At 32.4% G+C, this 25,615-nt stretch overlaps 7 protein-coding genes across 7 annotated transcripts; 2 read left to right on the top strand and 5 right to left on the bottom strand. All coding sequences in view use genetic code 12, as the record gives it.

Annotated features, from left to right (window-relative positions):
• Window positions 1-2,756: 2,756 nt before the first annotated feature.
• Window positions 2,757-3,545, top strand: J8A68_003952 (putative monooxygenase; the record flags this gene model as incomplete). Its single annotated transcript, XM_049407860.1, has 1 exon — window positions 2,757-3,545. One exon carries the CDS (start codon window positions 2,757-2,759, stop codon window positions 3,543-3,545), a length of 789 nt encoding a protein of 262 aa, XP_049262766.1.
• Window positions 3,546-4,079: 534 nt separating this feature from the next.
• NUF2 (kinetochore-associated Ndc80 complex subunit) lies at window positions 4,080-5,342 on the top strand (the record flags this gene model as incomplete). The annotated part of the gene is made up of 1 exon (XM_049407859.1): window positions 4,080-5,342. The coding sequence occupies one exon, from the start codon at window positions 4,080-4,082 to the stop codon at window positions 5,340-5,342; it is 1,263 nt and encodes a 420-aa protein (XP_049262765.1).
• A 92-nt stretch (window positions 5,343-5,434) lies between these two features.
• Window positions 5,435-7,237, bottom strand: SGE1 (Sge1p; the record flags this gene model as incomplete). The annotated part of the gene is made up of 1 exon (XM_049407858.1): window positions 5,435-7,237. One exon carries the CDS (start codon window positions 7,235-7,237, stop codon window positions 5,435-5,437), a length of 1,803 nt encoding a protein of 600 aa, XP_049262764.1.
• A 1,386-nt stretch (window positions 7,238-8,623) lies between these two features.
• Window positions 8,624-10,813, bottom strand: J8A68_003949 (uncharacterized protein; the record flags this gene model as incomplete). Its single annotated transcript, XM_049407857.1, has 1 exon — window positions 8,624-10,813. One exon carries the CDS (start codon window positions 10,811-10,813, stop codon window positions 8,624-8,626), a length of 2,190 nt encoding a protein of 729 aa, XP_049262763.1.
• A 355-nt stretch (window positions 10,814-11,168) lies between these two features.
• GPR1 (Gpr1p) lies at window positions 11,169-13,904 on the bottom strand (the record flags this gene model as incomplete). Its single annotated transcript, XM_049407856.1, has 1 exon — window positions 11,169-13,904. The coding sequence occupies one exon, from the start codon at window positions 13,902-13,904 to the stop codon at window positions 11,169-11,171; it is 2,736 nt and encodes a 911-aa protein (XP_049262762.1).
• A 1,873-nt stretch (window positions 13,905-15,777) lies between these two features.
• On the bottom strand, window positions 15,778-20,445 carry J8A68_003947 (uncharacterized protein; the record flags this gene model as incomplete). The annotated part of the gene is made up of 1 exon (XM_049407855.1): window positions 15,778-20,445. The coding sequence occupies one exon, from the start codon at window positions 20,443-20,445 to the stop codon at window positions 15,778-15,780; it is 4,668 nt and encodes a 1,555-aa protein (XP_049262761.1).
• A 2,867-nt stretch (window positions 20,446-23,312) lies between these two features.
• AUR1 (inositol phosphorylceramide synthase) lies at window positions 23,313-24,779 on the bottom strand (the record flags this gene model as incomplete). The annotated part of the gene is made up of 1 exon (XM_049407854.1): window positions 23,313-24,779. One exon carries the CDS (start codon window positions 24,777-24,779, stop codon window positions 23,313-23,315), a length of 1,467 nt encoding a protein of 488 aa, XP_049262760.1.
• Window positions 24,780-25,615: the final 836 nt, after the last annotated feature.

Genomic DNA, 25,615 nt, shown 5'->3' with positions numbered 1-25,615 from the left:
TTATGTTTTGGTGTTGATGATAGTAGTTTATATTTATAGTAATTTATAGAATTAATTAAATGAGTTAAAACAAATCGTAATGCTTTTTTCAATCAGATTAACTTTACTGATTGTTCATACATATCAGAAAGAGAAATATATTATGATAAAATTGCCATTCCTCCAATTTCTTTAACCACGTTATAACTTAATTATAATGGCTAGAAGAATTAATCNTAACCACGTTATAACTTAATTATAATGGCTAGAAGAATTAATCTGTATATTGAGTCTGTATGAGTGGTCTAGATCTGTTTTTTTGCTTTTCTGTTTGTATCTGTACCAAAATGGCTAGTAAATTTTGCAACCTTTTAGACGCCAAGATTGCGAAAAAATGAGAAAACCTTCTTTTATTTCTTTCTTCTTTATTGTTCACAAACAAATCCACCAATTCAATAATTTATAGTCAATCAACAAATTTCCTTAATCTCATCAATCAAACAAAGGGAGATTCGTATCATTCATCTTTCAAAGAAGTATTCTTGGTGTGAAGTTGTTAAAAGGAAAATGAAAATCTATTTGAGACAATTATTCACAGAAATTCGACCACAGAAACAAAATTGAAAACTACTTATCAACGACTATCAACTTCCATTCCAATATTACGATTAGTCATTTATCATCAATCAACATGTTAACTAGTATAAGCTAATTATATACTTTCCTTCCTATCAAGCCAAACAAAATTGGAAGAGAAACTGAAATAAGCACAATCATGACTCAAGAATAGCCAAAACCAAAACACAATCATCATATTCCTTCATAAGCAAATATTCCTTATTATTATATTCCAATCAAACCATCCAATCATGTTTTCAATCAACAACAACACATTTCATCAATCATAAATCAACAATAAGTTTCCACCATAATTATATCATTCCACGAAAAAGAATTGGCGACTCATATACAATTTTGGAAAAAGGTTTAGCTGGATTTCATGAATCAAGGTTTTAATTCCTTTCATTTTCTGACAATAACCACCTGACCAGTGGTTAAAGTCGGAGTGATTGGGTTTTTTAACTGAATTTAATGGATGAAGGCTTTACTCTGATCCAAGATTGGAATTAGTCCGAATTTGATAAAATGATGATGATAGAATTTTAATAAGATTTGAATCCAAGTTGTGAAGAATTTAATAATGGGAATTCCAATAATAAAGATGATACCAATTTTGGAGAAAAGTTTAGCTGAATTCCTTGGATCGGTAGAATCCTTTCATAATTAATTAGCCACTTGACCAACGGTTAGTGATTTGTGATGGGTTTTTTATCTGATTTCAATGGATGAATGGTTTTATTTAATCCAGAATGAGGTGGGGGATACAGAATTTGATATTCATTTCAATGGTGGTGACAGGAAGAATTTGCCGAGAGTTTAAATGTGGAGAGAATTTAGTGGGATTGGATGGATATATTCAGGAAGGAACTTTTGGAGACGGCAACGAAAGTGGTAGATCAATTGGGGTGAACTTGACGGGATTTCAATGTCGATGGTGGATCATTTGGGAACAATTTGATGGGATTTTCATGTTGTCCGTAGATGATTTGGAAGCAGTTTGTTGAAATGACTATTCTAGTGGTGGATCAATTGGAATGGATTTAAGGGGATTTCAATATTGGTGATGAATCATTTTGAAAGAGTTTGATGGGATTTGAATGTTGTTGGTGGATCATTTGTGAAAAGGTTAACGGGGATTTCAATGAAAATGAGAAATCAGCAAAGATTCAATTTGGAGAAAGCTTGGTTGGATGCCTTGGAGCAATGCAATCCTTCGATATGAATTAGCCACCTGAGCAATAGCAGGTTTGTGTGATAGGTTTGGTATCTGATTTCAAGGGTTCTAAGGTTAATCTGGGATATTTATTCAAAAGGTGACGTTCATTTCAATGGGAGTAATAGAATTTGGAGAATATGATTCGGGTTTCTATGGTGTTGAATGTGGAGATTGGGAATATGATGTGTATTCAATGGCAATGATGGTAGAATTCGAGGTTGGATTACAATTTTAGTGATAGAGAATTTGAGACGAATTTCACAAGGAGTTCAATTGATGATGAAGATCTAGACAGTTTGGAGTGAGGTGGACAATATTGGGATGAGTTTTGATGGGAAGTTCATTGGAGACGCTTTGGGGAGAACAATCTAACAATCAACAATCACCTAATAAAATTGGATGCTATTATTTGAAATATTCAGTGTACCTTTCTAACGAGAGTTTATTCAAGAAGACGTTTGCAACTGGATTTCATGCATCCGAAAGACAACATCATTGGTAACTTCCCAACATACAGGCTAGGGCAAATAGCAATAATAGCCATCGTGGCCAACAGGAACATGGCCACTTCGTGTGGCTTCTCAAGGGGGGCATTAGTAGGTATTATTGAAAGGTCGAGAGCCGTGGAGTTCAAGGAAGACGAAGAAAAAGAGAGGATAGACAATTTGGTGGCGGGGAGCTCGAAGTTTGTTATCTTTGTGTAGTAATTGGCAACTATTAAGTTGCCATTCATTGTAGAAGAAGAGGGAGAAGGTTGTGTTGTAGTTGTTCGCATCCGTATGGGGCGTGGTTGCCTTGGGAGTAAATTGGATGCATAATGAGATCTAAACGATCAATTCCGATTGTTCTGGCCAAAAAAAGAAGAAAAAAATGAAACCACTTTTCTTCATTTGCATTTTCTATTATTTCTTAACAGTGTAAACCAAACCACACTTCATCAATGATATCCCAGGCATCTAAAACTACAGTCATAAGAAGAAGGGCTCTATGCTCTATTCGTCAATTCTCAAACACGCTAAAATCATCACAAGAAAGCACATCATCATCACCATCATCTGAAAAAGACCAACAAGCCAAGAAATACTATGGAGTTCTACAGTGTATACCACGTAATAGTCTTCGTGTCTTTCGAAAGGAGCTGGCTCACATCAGAGTAGATCAAGCTGGTGAATTAGGTGCCAATTACATTTATATGGGTCAATACATTGTTCTTGCTAATAAATACCCTCATTTAAAACCCGTTTTACAACATATGTGGGATCAAGAAATACATCATCATAACACATTCAATGACCTTCAAACCCGGAAACGTGTTAGACCATCTATATTAACTCCATTGTGGAAAGTAGGTGCCGTAGGGATGGGAATGGGTACGGCATTGATTAGTAAAGAAGCAGCAATGGCATGTACAGTAGCTGTGGAAACTGTTATTGGAGGTCATTATAATCAACAATTAAGAGTATTGATGAATCAATATAATGATGTGGCCATATATGATAAACAAACAGGTGAAGAGATTGTTGATAAATCAAAGATTGTAAGTGACGCAAGTACTTCTCCTGAGTTAAGTAGTTTGAAGAAACAAATTAGTCAATTTAGAGATGATGAATTAGAGCATTTGGATACTGCCATTGAGCATGATGCTAAGAAAGCAGTTCCTTATATTTTATTGACTGAAGGGATTAAATTGATTTGTAGAGGTGCTATTTGGACTGCTGAAAGAGTTTAGAATATGATAGATTGTGTATTGTTGTATATATATTTCCCACCTATATGAATCTTATGTTATTATTTTGACCACATGGTCCAACCAACCAACTAGATGGTTGTCTTCCTCCCAGGGAGACAGACAAATAGATTGAGAGTCACTTCCGTTAAGGAGTAATTGCAATTATACTGCTAAAAGGAAAAGCCGCGCTGAGAGATTGGTGCTACCAATCGAACCTTAAATCGCGCTTGTTTTGATTTTACCAAAGCACCCAAATAATAAATATTCTTTAATCACTCATCATTAAAATCTATATACACATGTACATCCAAAGAAATGTCACATCTTGCCAGAACTCCTCAACGAAGACAACAACGACCAACAGCGGTCCAATCATCCACAAGAGCCACTTCCAAAGATCCATTCCCATTATTATCAGTATTTCTTAATTGACGTACAAATCAACTTACACTAAAGGTTCATTGACTTCTTGTTTTATTAAGACCAACTTCAGCATTCGTATTTGCCCTCTATGAACAATTCTTAGATGTGTTTATGTTGATAACTGCCGGCACTGTTGAATCCAAAGCTCGTGAATTGGCAACTAGATCTAGACAAAAACATGCTTTGGAAAATGGTCATGCAATGGGGGAACAAGAACAACAACAAGTGGAAGATCAGGAACAACCGATGGGAAATACAGGATATAGACTTCGGGTCCTACATCGCTATTGCTTTAATTTCTTCCTGACTGTTGGGTTTTATGATTTTGGTTTTTATGATTTATATAAACCTGATCCAATTAGGACGCAAAGAATACTTAGTGCGGTGATTAATTTTGCAAGATATAGAGAACATTTGTTTATTAAACATGAAGCAATATGTGAGAGAGTGGAGAAGAAGATTGCAGAAGTTAAATCTTGTCGTGAAAGGAAGACACAACTTGAAAATAAACTCAACCAGATTAAAAAACGATTAGATACTAGTGATCCAAATAATGTTAGTTTGAAAAATATAAATGCATTTATTGCTAGAATGGAAGAAGATATTAGGAGATTAAAAGTTAAGGAAGGTGAATATTTTGCTGATCGTGAGACTTATAAGAGTGAAAAAGCTCGATTAGTGAAAGTTCTTCAAGCTAATGAAGAACGTCAAATTAGGCAAGCTGAAGAGTTGGAAGAATTGAATTCATTTGTAGGTGATAATTTGCATAGATTAAATGATTCAATCGAAACCTTTAGAGGTGATTTAGAAAGAAAAGAAGCAAGATATAATGAATTGAAACAACAATATAATAACCTTACTAAAACATTTGAATCTGTTAAAAACTTAGAAGAAAAAGTTAGACGTTCACTCAAATTAGCTGAAGACGTAGCTAAACTAGATAAACAAGAAGAAGATGAAATTAATCGAGCACGTACTCTTGAAGCAAATCTATCTGAATTACATCGTCAAACTGAAAATATTTCCCGATTGTTAGAGAATGTATATAAACAAATTGCTGAAGAGGATGAAAATTTTAAAGAATTGGAAAAATCGTCAAATATACAGATAAAGAAACTGGCTGATAAAGTCAATGAGGTTCATAAGAAGTGTTCCGAGAAACAACAACAAGTGAAGCAAATGGAAGATGAAATTAAGAAGATGCAAGATGCAATTGGAACTATGGAAAATGAAATTCAATCTGCAGTGGCTGATTTTGAAGTTGAAAAACAAAACATAATGGCAGAATCACAAAGAGTTGGGAATCGATTATTAACATTTATGCAATCTGCAAGTGTCAAATTAAAAGATGCTCAAGATAACATTGCCAATTGATTTAACCACGAAGGAAATTTCAATTATTTTTAATTCTTTCTATGTACTTATAACTTTTCCTTTTAATCCTATGTAATAGTATAATATACAGCTTATTCCCCAGTCTTCGTAGCAGCACCAATAACCGTCAGCTCATTCGAATTACTCTGAGATTCCAGCCGTTTTCCCAGCTCCCCATCATTCTCATCTTCTTTCGTCTTAATATTCTTAGTCTTAGGTATCCTCTTATTAGTAGTAAACAACGACGCTACACAGCAAACACTAGCCAATCCCAATCCCAAATAAAACACATTCTTAAACGCCTTCATGAATTGATCCAATACCATATCCTGAATCTCAATTGGTAAATTATTGATTAATCTCGGATTTGAAATCAAGGCCTTGGAAGTCATACCCGTCAACGCCAAATATCCCGGTGAATCAGGTGGTAATGACCGAATTAAATCATTAATATAAGTGGTTCCGGTAGTTTGGAATAATAATTCGGATAAATCGACTGAAACGGTTGCTCCAACATTTCTTAAAAAATTTACAAAGACTGTTACTAAGATCAAAGCCCCAGGGATTGATTTAGGTGAGACTAATTGAGCTGCCAATAATGTACTTTGAAACAGAAGACCAATTGGGATACCTGAAACTATTAATACTCCGATACGTAATCCGAGGGAGGAATTGGTGGATAATAATAGCATTAATCCTGTTCCGATGGGTGAAAGTATTCCCGATAAAAGCATGGTGATTTTGATATTGCTGGTGGTGGTAATGAATATCGTATTTGAAATGGAGGAGATAGTGACGGAAATAATCATGGGAAGTAAATATATTCCTGATTGAAAACTTGATGCATTGAATATAACTTGGAAATAAAGGGCGAGATAAGTTAAATTTGAAATAAAATATGCAGAATTAAACATTCCACTTATACAAGCAGCTAAAACTTGAGGAGTAATTAAGAATTCTTTTAAGATAATTGGATGGTTTGAAAACCGGAAATTCCAAATCATAAACAATACCAACCCGATCCCACCAACAATAAGCATCACTATAATTGGAGCTGAATTCCAGGGGAAATCAATCCCACCAAACGTTAAAGCAAGCAATACCAATATCAATCCAGTTGCCAACAAGAGCGTCCCAATAAAATCAACTTTCGCTAACTTTTCCCTAACATTTCCCTTTGGTTTAGGTGGATTGAAACCCCATAACATAATCGCCAATGCCACCCCACCAATCGGTAAATTGATATAAAAACACCACCTCCAAGAAATCTTCTCCAATGCTCCGCCACTAACCGGCCCTAGAACACTCGCTGTCGAATATACCACACCGGTGGAGGCAAACATTAATGATCTCTTCGAGATCGGGACACATTCAGTGAAAATCACCATCACCATAGCTTGAATTGCTCCACCTCCAATCCCTTGGATCGTTCTCCCTCCAATCAACATCCCCATTGAAGTAGATAATGCTGAGATCAAAGATCCGATTTCAAAGATGATTATCCCCGCTATCATAGTATTCTTCCTCCCAAATGCAATAGATAGTTTCCCATATGAAGGTGAAAGACACGCCATAGGGAGTGAGAATCCGGAAGTAAGCCAGGCTATCTTGGCAAATGAATCGAATTTCTCCCCGACGATGGTTAAGATTGTTGAAACGATAGTTTGATCAAGAGCGACTAGGAATAGTGCGATTACGCAGGATGCTATTGTTAGCATTAAGGGAAGTCCATGTAGGTATTGTTCATGAGCTTTCGTTCCATCTCCGGCATCGGCTTCTATATATTGTGAGTATTGAGAAGTTTGTGGGACGAGGATGGTAGCTTCGAAGTCTTCTTGTGGTTGTTGTTTTTGTGATACTGGTTGTAGGTCATCATTCAGGGGTCGGTTTGTCATAGGTTATCAGGGGTTGTTTGTGTGTGTGAGGTTGTGTGGTTGTGTTGAAGTGCAACGATAGTTGCTAAAAATCAGGAGATTTGCTGAATTTGCCATTGATGTAATGTAAGATATGTGAATATATAATAAAGTAATAAACACATAAATCAGGGAGAGATCTTGTGTATGTGCTGTATTCTCGTATTTAAATCAAATGACGTCAAAATAGAAGCTTGACTCGAAAGGAATAGAAATAGAGACGATATACGAAGCGAGTCTCGCATTTGTTCCATGAGAGAAATAATAATTACGTCAAATAATATTAAAGCAATATATTTTTATGATGTAATCTGGTTACTCAGCCACAATGGAATCAACCGTAACCAGATTACATCAGTTTAAGCAATTGTATTCCGTAATTGATTTAATTTAATTAATTTGTTCTCGAACCCCAATTAGACAGTCAAGTGATCAACACTCCGTATGTTCAAGAGTATGAAGCTATTCACTATTTATCAAAAATTATTAATTTAAATTCTCTTTGCGGGTACATTGAGATATTTGGCACCTAGACGATGTAGTTATACTAGTCAACCTCCTCGCAATAAGCGATGTCTAGATAGGACTTATATTAGCGATGCTTCTGAGACATTTTGAGACATTCCAGCCGCACCCGATTCCGGCTTATTGAAAAGTTCTCCGAGATACAAAACTCACACGACCCCATTCCATCTGTCTTTATAGTCTTCCAATGATATAAACTCAAACTATCCTATTACTTTTGTAGTACGACTATCTAAGTATCATATATATACAAACAATGTGAACGTCAATCATAAATATTCATGTCCTTCATAGCATAATGTCCAGCAGCATCCTTGCCTCTTCTTCGCCATTTTTTGCAACCATTCTAATTCTTCTAATTCTACAATAAATCAGCATCTTTAATAATCTGATTAAAAAACTCATAATTCTCAGCCAATCCCCCCAATTTGGGACTCGACAAATATATCCCCCCAAACCACTTCTCCTTCCCCCCACTATTTCTAGCACTCGCACTCTGATAATACAATCTCCTAGCCAAGCCAAGCACATTATGTAAACATTTCTCCCCACTCAATTCCGGGTTTCTTTCAAGATAGATAAATTTCAATTGTTTATAATTCTCAATATCCCAGCCTGAAATATCATATAAATCATTTGTATTCGCCAATATGGAACATAATGATTGTGGTAATGATAGCGATTGGATTGAATTGGAAAGATTGTTACATTCGAGGTTTATATTTTTAGATGTTTGAATTGGGAGAATGAATTTAACCAAGAAGAAGATTTCAAATATTTTTAATAATTTCTATGTACGTATAACTTTTCCTTTTAATCCTATGTAATAGTATAATATACAGCTTATTCCCCAGTCTTCGTAGCAGCACCAATAACCGTCAGCTCATTCGAATTACTCTGAGATTCCAGCCGTTTTCCCAGCTCCCCATCATTCTCATCTTCTTTCGTCTTAATATTCTTAGTCTTAGGTATCCTCTTATTAGTAGTAAACAACGACGCNTTGGGTGGGAGTTGGGATAGATTGAATTGATGGATGTTTCCCCCAGTTAGATTTATGTTTTTTAGATTGGTGATTGAGGTGAGGTTGAGATTGTTGATTATGGATTGGGTGAAATTGGTACATCGGATTGAAAGTGTCTCTAATTGCGGTGGTAGGTGGAATTTAATTCCGTCATTATTTTCCAAGAGAACTATTCCTGAGAGGATTAATTTTGTGAGTGTGGTTGGAAGCTTGAGGAAAAAGTTATGATTGGTTAGGATTATTTTACTGCCTTTAGCTTGATGGATTTCAAATGATTGTAAACCTTTGGGGAATAAAATTGTATTGGGGTCGAATTTGGCATTCAGGTTTACCCAAAGATTAATATGTTTAACATTAATCAATTGGAATGTTTCATTGGAGATATAAAATTCCTTAGTTGAGATTTCACAATCCAATTGAATGATTTCCTGGTTTAATATTACACATTTGGATAATTTATTCCCATGAAGATTTAAAGTCCCGATATTCCATGGTAATGCTTCAATGAAATCATCAGTAGATGTGAAATTATTATACAGTAAATCAATCATTTGTACATTCTTCAACAGCGTCAAATTGGTATTTTGAATCGTGGTTAAGAAATTCTTCGACAAGTCTAAATGATATAATCTTGATGGAAATCTAATATTGTCTATTGATGTTATATAACAATCTNCTAAATGATATAATCTTGATGGAAATCTAATATTGTCTATTGATGTTATATAACAATCTTTTAATATCAATTTGTATAATGATGTCGGTAATTCTAAATTTGATACCAAATCCATAAACCCAGCAATATTTTTAATTGACAATTCAATTAGGCTTGGTGGTATTCTTAACTTCGAAGCAATAAGAACAATAAATGGTAAGTTTTCAAGTCGTAAACACTTTAATCCCAAAGGTAATTTGAAATTAGATCCAATTTTCAAATAATTCCTATGATATAATTCAGGAAATCGTTCACTATACCTTCTCAAAATATCTTCAACATTCCCACATTGATACTTATACCAAATAGTATGTAATCCATTAGGGAATCGTGTATTATTAAAGAAATTATGAAATATTGGACAATCAACCACCTTCAATATCCCAAGATTAACCAAAAACTCCAATCCTTCCAAATCTTCAAGTCTTAAATTTGAAAGATATAACTCTTCAATCAGGATAGGTAATTTGATTTGATTGAATTGAATAATCTTATTTGATCTAACACTTCCATGATATTCAAATCTTTTCAAAGTTGACAAATATCTTAAATCAATCAGGGTAAAACAATTGGGATGTTCATATATCACAAGTTCTTTTAATCGTTCAGGAAACATAATTCTTGCATTTTCAGTCGTATTCGATGATATTCTCATTCCATATAATTCCAAAACTTCCAATTCTGGGGGGAAGAAATGACATTGACCAATATCCATATTATGCACTTTTAGAATTGATAAATTTGAAGGACATAAACTTATAGACCGTTTCCCATCCTGACACCAAAGTTCAATCAGTCGTATATTATCAGGCATATAAACCCCACTGCCCCAATCATAATATTGATTCAAACTTATTGAAGTAATTCTATATCCCAATTTCAAAGCATTAATTATATTCAATTGTAAATTATTAATATCTTTCAGATATGAATTTGTTCTAATTTCAATACTTTTACAATTCGTTAATACGGTAGATAAATAGCAATTCAATTCTAATAAATCACAAACATCATCAAATATAATCTTTTGGGGGGGATATCCTGATTTATACCAATTCATAAAACTATATAATCCACTAAAAGTAATTCTCTTGCTCTTAAAGTCATAGGAATAAGGAGATACACATTGATACTTTTGAGTATATTGTTGATGAGTTGTTATATAAACTTGTGGCAATATAATTGATAATATCTTTGGGATTGAAGTTAATGCTAGTAAATATTCAATTGGAAGTAAATTGAGTATTTGTTCAAGTATTTCAAATGGTAATTGAATTATAAAATCAACATTTGTCATGTTGTCACCTAATCCTTTACTCTATTGTTTCGAGGAAAAGAGAGGTAGAGGGGGGGAGGAATTGAAGGCTATTTATATAATTTATTGTACAGATCAATTTCATCCCTTTCATATCTTTTACTTTACTCCGCAATTTCCACAAAAAGGGTATGATTTACGAGTCACCTGATTAGATAAGATATACGTCACGTGATAAGATTTCCTTCCCCAATTTTAATTAAAACTCTATTTAATCCTGTCTAAATTATATACTCCTATACACATAAAATGTATACTCATTAAATAATATATAAAATCATTACCTACCAAAGTCATTTCTATAAAAAACCCATACACACAAATACACATACAACTATCAAACAGGTGGACCTTTTTTAAGAAATTCCAAAAATGCCAATTCACCTTCATCATCATCATCATCATCATTATCAACGTCATCGTGATTATTTCTACTATCTTCTCCTTCTCCCATATCATCACCAAATGGAGAAAACTTCCCCGAGATTGGAGTTGAAGTATATCCATAACTAGATGCTTTCTTTGGAAGTGTAATAGCTGTACTTAACAATACTGGTTGTTTTTTCGTTAATGGATCTGTCATATCTATAGATTTCGATTTCGATTTCGATAATTTTTTATTATTCACGGACGTTGTTGTAGTTGTAGCAGTTGTAGTAGTAGATGATGCTCTCATATTATTCTGATTATTATTGAATTGAAAATTCCCTAATGTAGAATTAGTATGTAAGAAATCATAATCATTATCTCCACCAAGTAATACTGCTGAAAAATCATGAGGATTTAAATCATGATCAGGATTATCATTTTCTTCAACTAAATGTTTCTCATTTATGGTATTTATAGGTACCGATAATTTATATTTTTGTTGAGATGGAGGTTTTTGTCTTAATGCTTGATTATAAACATATATTTGTGCTTGTTTTTGCATTTCTTTTCGTTTAATTTCTGCTAATTTTGAATCAATATATTTCATTTGAAATTTCTTAATATTTTCTTCCGTAGGTAATTTATATAATGGGAATTTATATTTATTCAAATAATGTCTCCAAAATTTATAAGAGTTCATATCAATTAATCCTGATGTTGCACTTAATGAATTCTTGGCAATTCTTGCATTGGTTGCCATTGTATGTATTGATTCAGCCCCATCGGTTTGTGATGCCGTCCTATTTTGTGTTGTTGTTCCATCATCATCATCATCATCTCCTGCACCTGTTCCTCCTCTATGATGGAAACTATGACCAGATCCATGTCTTGGATTATTAATATGAAGTATAATATTATCCACTCGTTGTCGATGTTCTTTTTCAAAATTCCTCATGACGGTATATTTCCAAGGTCGTTCACGAAAGAAAAATACTAATGTATCAATAAACCCATTCAAAGGTTGCATAAATGCCCCTAATAAATTAATCCAATATATAGGTCCATATCTTTCTTCATGATTAACTTGAGTAACTTGTAATATAAATGGAAATAACCAAATAAAACAATATGCAAATGGATAAACAAATATTGATTTCATTTGTTTTTGAATTATTCGTTGTCTTTTTCTGAAATTTTCTAAATTTGCTTGATGAAGACTTGGATTTTCATATGGAACTGAATCAGTACGATTATTATTATTATCGGTATTGGTATTATTTTCTGTATTTGAGGAATTAGCAGTTGCATTACTTGTATTTCTGACTGTACCGGTGTTGTTGTTGTTGTTGTCATTGGTGGTACTACTACGTTCTGGTAGGATAATTGCTCTTGGTGGAGCTTCGATTATTACCGAAGAATCATCATCGTCCAATTCTTCATCATCTTCTTCTTCATCATCATCTTCATGTTTCAGATGTCTATTCAGTAATGGAATATTTTCACGAACAATTGTTCCATCAGTAGTACTGGTGGTATTACTGTTGGTAGCACTAGTACTAGTTGTTGTATTTTGTGATTCAGGAATAACAAAACTAGGAAATACATAATCCTTTATAGTTGTTAAAAAGAATTTTAATGAATTATATAAACTTGGTTTTTCATTAGTTAAATTTGAACCATAATGTAACTTACTAAAAACCCCACCTAAAGTTTTAAATTCTTTAAGAACATGATAATAAATGAATCCATAAATGACAAAAATAGCAATAACAATACAATATCTTGGAACCCAACTTAAAACCATTCTATACCATAAAGGTCTTAAAGGTAAATAACACCAAACAACTAATGAAGCATATCCAGTACCATTAACAAATGCAAGACTTGCCAATATTAATGGTAAAAATATAGATAATGTATAAACATAAATTCTATATCGATAAAGTCCCCCTTCAATTCTTGTTGAATTTTTAACCTTAGTATTTAAAGCAGGTTTAAAGATTAATAAATAAGTATGAACAGCAAATGCCAAAATTGCAATATCAGCCCCTTCAATAGCAGTAGCGGTGAAAAACCCAACTGCTTGACAAAATCGTTCATTATAATATGACATATTATGAGTTAAAACTCTTGTTGGATACAATAATAAAATAATTGCTTTAATTAAATCAAAAAATAATAAAAAGAAAATTAAATGATGACGAAATACTAATCGTTTTGGATCAATGGCAAATAAGAAATACATGGCAGTTAAACATGCTGAAATGGATGCACATGATGATGATGTTGCTAATACTCGTTGAACAAATACTTGATGCAGAGTAAATTTCTCTATTTGATTCTGAGCAGCTTGACTTCGTTTGATGATTATTGAATGAATAGATTTAATGAAGTCATGGAAATGATGAGTATATTGTTTATTCGTTTGTTGTTGTTGTGGTGGTGGTGGTAGTGGTGGTGGTATGTTGGTGGTTGATGATGGTGTATCTATATATGTGTCTATTAAAATGTCATTTGTTGTTGCTGTTGTTGATGTTGTTGTCACTGGTTGATCTTGTTGATTATATTGTTCAAAGAATCCTGATGTTAATATTAATGATAATATTAGTAGTGATAGTATTATCAATACTTTCAATGACGTTCGCCATTTGCTGTTGTTGTTGTTGTTATGACTATTTGGTTGTTGTTGTTGTTGCTTTACCATGTGATTATTATCGTGATGATGATGATTATTATGTCGTAAGATTGTCAGTTTCATATTATCTATGTATATATGTCTGGATGTAATGTGTCTGTCTGTCTGTTATGTGTTTGTCTGTCTGTTTGTTATATGTCTGATATAAGTTAGTGTGTGTGTGTGTAAGTAAACTTAAGTAGTAGTAGTAGTAGTACTGTTATTATTATTATTATTATTACAAGTAGAATATTTGATTAAAAGAATTAAAATTAAAATAAATAAAAAAAAGTTATATTAATTAATTAAAATGACTGATTGATTGATGATTTATTCTTTTTTTAAAAAAGAAAGAAAGAAAGAAAAGAGAAATTGTTGTTTTTTTTGTCGTAACTGAATTGTTCAAAAAACAGACTCAAAAAAAAAAACTTTTTTTTATTTTATTTTAATTAAAAAATTAAATTATTTTTTACCTTTTAAACATAGAATTTTTTCTATTTAAATTGTATTACTGGATAACTGTTCTGTTCTGGATGGATGTTCTATTTGATTCTATTTATTTTATTTATTAGGTAACTTTACTTGTAATTATATAATATACAGTTTAGTTAATATGTAATAATAATCAATATGTTTTTTTATAATTGAAAATGTATTAAAGGATGATTCAATACAATATATAGTATATATATATATAGATAGCCTTCTGGAGACATATGTCTATGTGAATTGATCACTCATTAGTCTTCAATATTAGTTTCCCCCAGTGCATCAAGTAGGGACACTTGATTTACGTGGTTTGTGTCACGTGAAGTGTAATTATTATTTGGTGTTTGGTGGTGGGAAGCGTCTTCAAATATACTTGCGTATGTTTTGGGGATGTTCGAGATGTTCGAATTTCAAGTATATGTATGTTATTATGTTTATATACTATATATACTGTATATATATTTATTCTTTATGTAAACTATTTAAAATAGATTCAATTCATATTCAATCACTCTTATGTAATAATTACTTCCTGTTACAGTAAAACTCTTCTTTTACTCCCTCTCTCTCTATATATATGTACATTATAACAATATACATTTTAATATTGACTTCATCAAATATAAAGTAGATATTTATACTCTAACTTTTATTTATTTATAATATTGTATGATTCAACCCCTCCTCCCATTCTATTTATAATTCTTATAATTATTATATTTATGACCCATATATATTCTTTTATCAACAATTATTCTACTTTTTCATTATAATTATATAACAATTAAATTTAATTAATAACTCATTTTTCTCTGGTAATTAATTCTTAATTAACAATTAACACTTAACAAAAATGTATATTCCATAATGGGATTTATATGATGAAGAAAAGTTTCAGGGAGTGATGATAACTTGCAAAAACGGGACAAAGACTTTCATCCATTGAATTTCTTTCTTCTAATTGATAATTTATCTCAGTTACATTTTACTATTAATCCTTCTTGAAAGTCTTCTGGATTCTATTTAAATTATTATCAATATGATTATAAATATAATTATACAAGTCATTTTGGGAGGATGTTTTATCACTAGTGAGAAGTGACAAGAGACAACCAAATCGTTTTAAATTTATATGAAAAGAAGAATACAAAAATACACTAAAGTTAGTTAAACTAAAGAAACGAAAAGCATAATTAAAGTAATTACTGTAGATTAATTAATTAAGTCAATTTAAAAGTCATATAAAAGGATATTTATTATAATATTTTTGGCATATAAATTTATATATTATTGTTACTTACTAAAACAAAATTAAATCAAGTTTACATATTTCATAGATATAAGGTATAATTAATAATTGATAATAATAAAAAAAAAACCACACAAAACTGGTGTCCTTCAAGTTATTATTGTTCTAAAAAAACATAGCAAATGGAATCATCATACCCAAGAGAGCAATCAAGCTGGATGAATAGATTCTTCCACTACCACTAAGTAATTCTGGATCAACACCACCTGGATAAGCACCTACTTCTCCTTCAACTCCACCTTCAACATCACCTGGATAAGCACCTGCTTCTCCTTCATCTCCACCTTCAACATCACCTGGATAAGCACCTGCTTCTCCTTCATCTCCACCTTCAACATCACCTGGATAAGCACCTGCTTCTCCTTCATCTTCTCCAATGTTTGCACCAGCAGCAGCAGTTTGTTGAACAACAAAAACAGTTTCAACAGTAGTTGTAGTAAATGTAGTAGTAACTTCTTCTAAAGCTTCTTCACAAATATTGTCTTTACATTGAGTAATTGTTTGGGTCACAACAGTAACAAATTCGTGTTCAACAACTGGACAATAAGTTTCAATAATAGTTCTAACAACAGTAGTGAAAACTTCACAGATGGTTTCATCGTCACATTGAGTAATAGTCAAGGTTTGGTCTTGAGTAATAGTTGTAACCACAGAACTTCCTTCACTTGATGAAACAGTACCAGCAGGATCAGCAGGATCAACATCTTCATCACCATCTTCAGCAGGATCAACAACAGTAGGATCAACAGGATCAACAGGATCAACAGGGTCAACAGGATCAACAGGGTCAACAGGGTCAACAGGGTCAACAGGATCAACAGGGTCAATAGGATCAATAGGATCAATAGGATCAATAGGATCAATAGGATCAGTAGGATCAACAGGATCAGTAGGATCAACAGGTCCATCCTCAATCACAATGTTACTAGCAATAACTTCCAATGGAACACATTGTCCAACAGCATTAGCATAAATAGCAGGTTCATCTCCAGTTTCACAAGTGGAAAATACAACAACATCACGACGAACTAATTCAGAAGCAACAGGTGGATCAAAATGAATTTCATTATCTTGAATGGACCATCCTGGGGTAGCATTTTCAATAGCTGATACAGTTAATAACCCAGTTTCGTCATCTCTGTGAATATATAAACCTTCACCAATAGTAAGAAGACCTAAACCATCACCTTCATCTTCAATAATAAAGGAAGCTTCCTCTTCACCACCAAGTACAATATGTGTACCATTGAAACCAAAGGTAATTTCCTCATCACCAACAACAGCAACAATTTCAAATGGTTCTTCAGCAATAACAACTTCTGGTTCTACAATTTCTGGGTCAGTTTCTGGATCTTGAATTTCTGGATCTTCAACTTCACCTGATTCTGTACTTGGTTCTTCTGTTGGAGTGTCAGGAATATCGTCGTCACCATCTCCGATGTCACTTGGAGTTGCATTGTCAGAATCATTGTCGTCATCAGTTCCAGTGCCAGTTGTAGTTTCATCGTCAGAATCATTCTCGTCATCAGTTCCAGTGCCAGTTGTATTCGTATCGTCAGGATCAGTGTTGTCATCAATTCCAGTATCAGTTGTATTCGTATCGTCAGGATCAGTGTTGTCATCAATTCCAGTATCAGTTGTAGTCGTATCGTCAGGATCAGTGTTGTCATCAATTCCAGTATCAGTTGTAGACTCATCGATTTTAAAACCTTCAAGTGCGAAACAATTGTCCCCTTCGGCAACATTGACAGTAAATGCTTCTGCATCTCCACAATAGAATAAATCAACTGCGAATGAAAGTGTTCCTTCCTCTTCATCGTAGGACCATGTATAATCACCTGAATCTGTTAGCTCTTCAATACCACTTAATACGTCTCCATCTTCAGCAACACCAACATAATAATCTCCTGTAGTCAAGTAAGCAGCACCATCATAGTTGAATTCTGTTGCTAATGTACCATCGGAAACCAAGCTTACCTCACCATCAACAACTGAAAGATAATAAATTATGACACTTTCTGCATCTCCAGCGGTAATTTCGACAGTCAAAAATCCAGATTGGGTTACAACCACTGGGTCTGTTGTTGAGCCTGAGCCTGGTTCTGGTTCTGGTTTCTCTCCAATTTCGAATTGTTCAATTTGTGTACAAGTTTCAGTACCAGAAGTAGCTAAACCAGTGTCTGGACAGTAGAACAACGTAGCATCAGTTAATACAAGAGCTTCAGTCTCATCAGATAATAATGCCCAAACAAACAAGTCACCAGTGTCAATCTCATTGGATTCGGTTCCACTTAATGTTGTTCCACCAGCAGCAATTCCAAAAACTAAATCTCCAGCACTCAATAATCCAGTAAGGGAAGTATAATCAAATTCAGTTGCATCTTCACCATTTGTAGTCAATGAAGTTACACCTTCTTCATCAGCAGCGAGGTAATAAGTTGTAATGTCTTCTCCAGATCCGATATCAAAGCTCAAAACAACCGAATTACGAAGTTGGGGTAATGGTTCATACTCTTCAACCAGAAATTGTGATACCGTGCGACTACATCCTTCCGCAATAGTCAAAGCAGAACTAACGATACATAATTCAAGTTCAAACTCAAGAGTACCAGTTTCATCATCAAAAGCATATGTCCAGATAAACAGATCATCACTTCCAATCTCTTCTACTGCTTGTAACTGACCTTCTGAAACACCAACAGCAAGCCCGTCCTTATAAATCAATAAATGTCTGTGCACATCATGGGTGAATATGGTTGCTTCCGCTAAATCGCCAACTAATTGGAAGGTTTCTCCATTGAACGATACATACAAATATGACGTTTGTGTCTCATAGTATTTCAATGTAAAGTATTGTGGTGCTGGTACATACTCTTCAACCGAGAAAGGTTGTGGAAGCTCTTCACATTCCTCACTCCTGTAGTTCATAAATCTACTCAACCTATTATAATCTGGACAGGAGTATAAACCAGCTTCAAACGCAAGAGTACCATCAACATAATATGTCCAGATAAAACCAGCAGATATTTGGTCGTCATCGTCTATTATCACCAAGTCGTCATCATTTATAAAACCAACTGCAAGATTGTATCCTTCAATCAATAAATGTCCTTGCTCGTCATGGGTGAATATGGTTGCTTCATTTACCTCGTCAACTAAATAAAGTCTGCCATCAGCAATATCAATCGAGATATAATCTTCGTCCGTGCTTTTCAAGGTAAAGTATTTTGGTTCTGGTATGTGTTCAAATGCTTCAACCGAAAATTCTGCTATAGAAGTATCATCACACAGTGAATCAAACGTCAAATCCGTACCCTCGATACATAAATCAACTTCAAACTTAATAGTTCCATCAACATAATATGTCCAGATAAAATCACCATCAGATAGTTTGTCCTCGTCGGTTGCCACCAACTCATTTTCTGCTGAAACACCAATGGCAAGATTGTCACCTTGAATCAATAAATGCCCATGCAGGTCAAGGATAAATGTGGTTGCCTCACTTGCCACGCTAACTAATTTGAATGCGCCACCAGCAATATCAATCGAGACATAATAATAGTTGCTCCCACCGTCAGGTGTGTATTTCAATGTAAAGTATTCTGGTTCTGGTATGTGTTCAACCTCTTCAACTGAAAATTCTGCTATTTTATTATTACACAGTAAATCAAACTTCAAATCCGTACCATCGATACATAAATCAACTTCAAACCTAAGAGTACCATCAACATAATATGTCCAGATAAAATCACCATCAGATAATTCGTCCTCGTCGATTGCCACCAACCCATTTTCTGTTGAAACACCAACAACAAGATTGTCACCTTGAATCACTAAATGTCCTTCGTCGTCAAGACTGAATATGGTTGCGGTCTCTCCAAATTGGAAAGCACCTTCATCAAACAGGACATATTCCAAGCCATATTTCAATGTAAAGTATTCTGGTTCTGGTACATACTCTACAACCGAAAATCCAGCATTAATCGAACTACAGCCTAATTCAATTAGACTCACAGTATAAACTCCTTCATTTGCACAGTAGTATAAAGTACTAGCAAACACAAGAGAACTACCACCATACGTCCAGATAAAATAACCGGGAGATACCGCATTTGCGTGCTCAATTGTATCCAACACAATCTGAGTACCAGTTGAAACACCAACAGCTAACCCTTCTTCATTCAATAAATGTCCGTGTGCGTCATGAGTGAATACGGTTGGTTCACCTGTGTCGCCTTTTTTAACTAAATTGAAAACATTGTCGGATACCGAGACAAAATAATCAGTACCACTAATTTCGACACTCAACAAAATAGAACCGGTTGCTGTTTCAATCACGTTATTTGAATTTACAACTGTGAATACTATAGCATCTCCACAAGTGTAACTGCCCTCTTCGGTGACATCCGCTGAACTTAAAATCGCATCAGCTTCACTTGTCTTATAACAGTAGTATAAATCTTCGCCAAATTCGATGGTGGGTGGAGGTCCAGCCGTAAATATCCATTCGAATGTACCAGTGTCAGTTCCGTATTGTGTTCCACTTAAAGTTGTATCTGAACCTACGAGACCATAGTCATAACCATTAAAACTCAAAATCGACTTGGTAATATCAATAGTAAAATCAGTAGCATCTTCTTTTACTTCAGTAAATTTAACTGCACCTTCGTCAGCAATAAGATAAAGAGTGTCCTCACCCGATTCAAAACTCAATATAATAGCACTTGCAAATGACACAAGGGCCAAAACGTTTGCCAATATCGCTAACCTCATTTCTTTTCAGTAGTAATATCAATAATTCAATGAAAGTATTGGTTAATAGTAATGAAAAAAGAAAGAAAGGAAAAACCAAAAAAAATGTAAAGTAGAATTAAAATGGAAGGGGAATGTTGGTAGATTTATATCTGAAAGAATCTTGTCAATTTTTGTTCAAAGACTGGAAACTCCTTGTTTATGAAAGATTTGAACGTGGTTGTATGGTTTTTTGGAATTTACTTGGTGGGGCCAAGTAAAAAAAAATAGGATTATTGAAATAATAAAAGAATTGCGAAATTTTTTGAATTGGGTGGTGGTGGTGGTTGCAAAATTCTTAGCGTGCATATTCTTGCATTTGACACAAAACTAAATTTTATTTTTTAAGGTCGCGGTTATTTTTATTTTTTTATTTTTTATTTTTCTTTCACTTTAAAATATTGTAATATATAAATTTATATATATAATTGATAAAGTTACTAAAACAGACTAATTACTATTAAATTATCATCACTTTTATGGTTGTTGTTTAGTTTTCTGTTGCTTCTTTGGGTCATTGAATGATATACATTTTGTTGGGTATCATGTTTAATAAATCTTCATTAACATAAGTTACCTATTGAAAGGAGATAAATAAGAAAAAGAACCAAAAAAAATACGTAAAAATATTTCATCTGTTCTTTTGAACATACACCAAGAAAAATGATGAATTTATTGAAAGATCTCATGTGGATGTTTTCTTGGTTGGTACCATTATCGAATATCTTGGAAATACGTGGGGGTTGGGGTATGTGTTGTGGTATTTGATGTTTTTTGTATCTATCTTTTAAGATCTTTGATATTCATTTCTGATTGACATACAATAATTATTGAACTGTATTTTTCAATTATGATTAGATTAGGTGTCAAAATGATACCGGATGTTGTTTTGGTATAAGCCAAACTTAGTTCAATCCAAGAAAGAACCATTGGAATGTTTTTTTGGTGTTACATTGAAGTTATTTGAATTTTCAATAAATTTTTATCAATTTTTCTTGTTAACTTTTTCTTCAATGAAAAATCATTTTGATAGTTTTTGTCAAAAATATCATCTAATTGGGCAAATGTATCATCAAATAATCAATAAATGGCTGGTTTGTAGGGGGTGAGAGTTCCTTCTATGGCTTGGTTATCAAGAAAATTAGTACACGGTCAAGCATTTTTAACTCGCGATGGTCTTGTTTTACATCAGTAGATGTAAATTAACAGAATACCTCCCCCCCCCCTTTCCTCTTTTGAGCCAGCCATACTTTCTAAATTGGGGGTGATGGTCTGAGTTTTTTAGAAAGTACTTGTAATGTAATTTTCTTGAACTTTTCTAATATTGGAAACATTGATTAATATTTATAAGATTAATAATCAATTGGATAATAATCAGAAACTCCACGAAAATTTTAATCTTTCAAGATATACTTTTTAAACATAACCCATCCCATCCCAATCCAATCCCATACCAAAGAGAGAAAAACAACTAAGAAAAAAATAATAAAGATGAAAAAAAACGCGAACCTCCAAATTTTTCATACCAAGAACAACAACATCCCCCAAACAGAAGATGAAGATGGAAGTACAAGAATCAAATGAATAAAATTGTTCTATTTTTTTATGTACGTGTATGTACTAAAAAGGAGAGTGAAGAGTGTAAGAGAGAGATCTTTACAAATATAGAGATATTCTAGGCATTTAGATAATAGAACTGAAATATTCATTTCATTTATTTCTTGTAAGTAAAGGATCAACAGTTGGGAGCTTGTTTGAAAATGATTATTCCTCAAATCAATTTGAATAATCTGACCATGTGTTTCTATTTTTTAATTTTTACAATCTCTATCTATTTATCTATTTATCTAGTTAATTATTTAATTTAATTTGCAGCCAAATTTAAAAGTATAATTAATTACAATAATTAAACAATGGACAAATGTGGAGGAATCTCCAGATCTATCTTTTTTTTGTCATACATGATCTTGAATTATGTCAAAATTAACCTTAAAAAAGTTATAAATAAATGAAAAGATTTCCTTGTCAATTAATTAATTAATAGTAATATTATATTGCTATAAGATATTCACCCAATTGAATTTATAACAAAAAAAGATTTCGTGTTTTTTACATAATTATTTCTTGGATTTGTAATAAGAATAATTTATAAAATGAAAAATTACGTGACAGAAATTGCAATTCACTACTTTCAGTAAAATGTCTTAGTAAGATCTTATTTAAAATTATTCTTGTCTAATATATTTGATCACCACCATATGTGTACATAAACATATGATCATACCAATTTGCATATTGTAATTAAAACACGGTCATATAAAACCATGTTCTTGTCATCTGTAGATACCTCTATACAGATATTTACATATATTTACATATTCTTGGCAGTAACTCATGATGGTTATTCTTACTTTTCAATAAATCAATACTCAATAGGAATTCTAGGGGGAAGATATACAGATAGATAGATAGACAGATTACTGTTTAATACCATTGGGTGATGTTGTATTATGATTATGATTATTATTATATTAATTATTAAGTAAAGTAGAATTAGATACAAAAAAAACAATTAACTATTAAAACAAGGATTAACAGAAACCAAACATATGTTAAATGGGGAGGATGTAACCAAACTGGGAAAAACGTGTAATGTATAGCAAAAAAATGCAAGTTGTTATTATTATTAAATATTAAAGGACTTACTCTCACAACAAGGTAGATGTCTCGAAAGTATAACCAATCACTCTCTCACTCATTCACTCACTTTGTAATTCTTTTATAGAAATATTTCTCAAGACTTGATTCCATTAAAATCAGATTTTTTTCTTGGGGGGAATTCATCATCATCATCTATTCTTAGCAAAACTATTAGCTTTTGTAAATGAAGGAGGATTTATATAATTTGATGTAGATTGAGTTTCCATTTCATCTAATGATGTAGTTGAAGATGCAGCAACACTAGAAGGTAAATGTTCTTCTTCAAATACTGATGGAGTATTTGAAGTTGATGAAATATCACTTTCACCTTCTTCTTCATTATTACTATTATTTCTTATACTAATTGGATGAGCAAGATTTGCCATTTCAAAAGTTTCATTAGGAATTTGTGATTCATTAACAACTCCTCTTGTTGTTGACAGAATTGATGGAGTGGCAATTATTTGTTGAATTTGAATATTTTGAGGATGAATTCTAGTATATAATCTACTTTCATCATCATTCAAATAAACATAATTAGATGATAATGGATCTATTTGATTAACATTAATAAATTCAAGTTCTGAATATGACCAACGACAAAATTTTGTTGAATCACATATTGGTAAATATTTATATTTAACAAATTCAAATACAATAAATGATAACATTGCTCCACCAATTAAATCAACAAAATAATGATGAGTTAAATACATAGTACTCCACCAAAGCCAACATCCATAAATAAACCAAATTGATTTAAATCGAGGAAATAAATAACATAAAAAGAATACATCCATAATTGCACATCCAGAATGTAATGATGGAAATGCTCCAAATATAACTGGGGAATTGGAAAATCCAGTAGTATAAAGATCAATTCCTAATAATTCATCAATTCTACCTAATCCACCCGGAGATCCATGCATGGAATAATTAGCTGGTTCTAATCCATATAAATTCTTATACCAAGGAGCAGCAGCCGGGAAAAAGATTTGAATCATGACTCCAACTAAATTCATATATCCAAATGCAAATCCAAATGATCTTAAAGCAGTGGGGGGGCCAAATATGAAAATAATAGCAGCAATTATAAATGGGAAACTAAAATGAACAATTCCATAAGGTAACCAAGCTATTATATCTAATGGAGTTGTGGTAATTGTGGCTAAAACATTTGATAAATCATCACCATATAAGATTGTTTCCATTGCTGGTAATACTTTAACTGAAATAGCTGGTTTCCAATTAACTGGAATTTTAGAACAACTAAAATATAAAGCTAACCAAGCAAATACTGGTAATGCATAAAGGAAGAATTGATTAGTTAATGGAATTAATAAACAAAGGATAAATATAAATGCAATTGGTAATTTAATTAAAAATGTAGTTGGATAAATTAAAAATACAAATCCTAATATTGATGATAAAAATCCATAATGTAATATTTCACCTTTTGACCATTTATGATGTTTAAGTTTTCTTAATGTGGTATTAATATTTGTATCAATTATTAAATCAGATAATGTTGAATTTGGTGATTTATCCAGAAGAAAATAATATTGAAGTAATTGAGATGGACTTTGCATAATACTAGATCTTAATATACGAGCCATTTATTATTAACTTTTTTTATTTGGTAGTAACTTTTTTTATTGTTGGTAGTAATGAATATGGAATATAGATTGTTGTAATTTATATACGATGGCTGTACTTTACAACGAATTCTTCCTTTGGATTAGAAATAAAAATAAAACAAAAAACTTTAAAAAGAAACTCTAGGGGGGATGGATGTGTATAATGAAAATGAACCTTATGTTTATCTCTCTCACACTGCGTCTGTCTATAAATGATGTTTTGTTGTGTTAGTGTGTGGTGGTAGTATGTAGTTTATTAAAATGTGTATTAGAAATAATTACCCACTTTAATATAAAAAAAAATTCTTAAAGTCTTTACGGATTTTTTAGTAAAAAAAATTGTTGTTAATGAAGATGATACGTGACTAAGTTTCCCTGATGGTTAAAACGTTTTTAAGTGGAAGGTTAATTCCTCTGTTTGATGATGTTAGTAGTTGACTAGTAGAAGTTGACTAATACTATTCAGAAGTAGTAATGAAATGTAATAAACTATTTATTTATAAATTTAAATTTGAAATGAATTTAAAAAAATTCAATAGAAATTTTTAAAAGAACGGGAATAATCGGTAAGTCACTTTCTTTTTTTTTTTTTAGTGTTTTTCTGTTTAACAAAATTAAATTTACTCTAACTAATTAAAAATTAAAAACTACGCAAAGTTAATAATACCCGACACAACAGTCTAACTACAATATATAATATAATATTTAATTAAATATAAATCCGTTCGTTTTTAAAATAATAATAATAATTAAATAGGAGTAATGAAAAGAAAGAAAGCAATGATGATGTACAATGTAAATTCAAAAAAAAAAAG

Source organism: Hemisphaericaspora subhashii (genome assembly GCF_019202705.1).
Source record: "Hemisphaericaspora subhashii strain CBS 10753 chromosome Unknown scaffold131, whole genome shotgun sequence".
NCBI classification, from domain to species: domain Eukaryota; kingdom Fungi; phylum Ascomycota; class Pichiomycetes; order Serinales; family Debaryomycetaceae; genus Hemisphaericaspora; species Hemisphaericaspora subhashii.
This window is presented reverse-complemented; position numbering and strand designations above follow the sequence as displayed.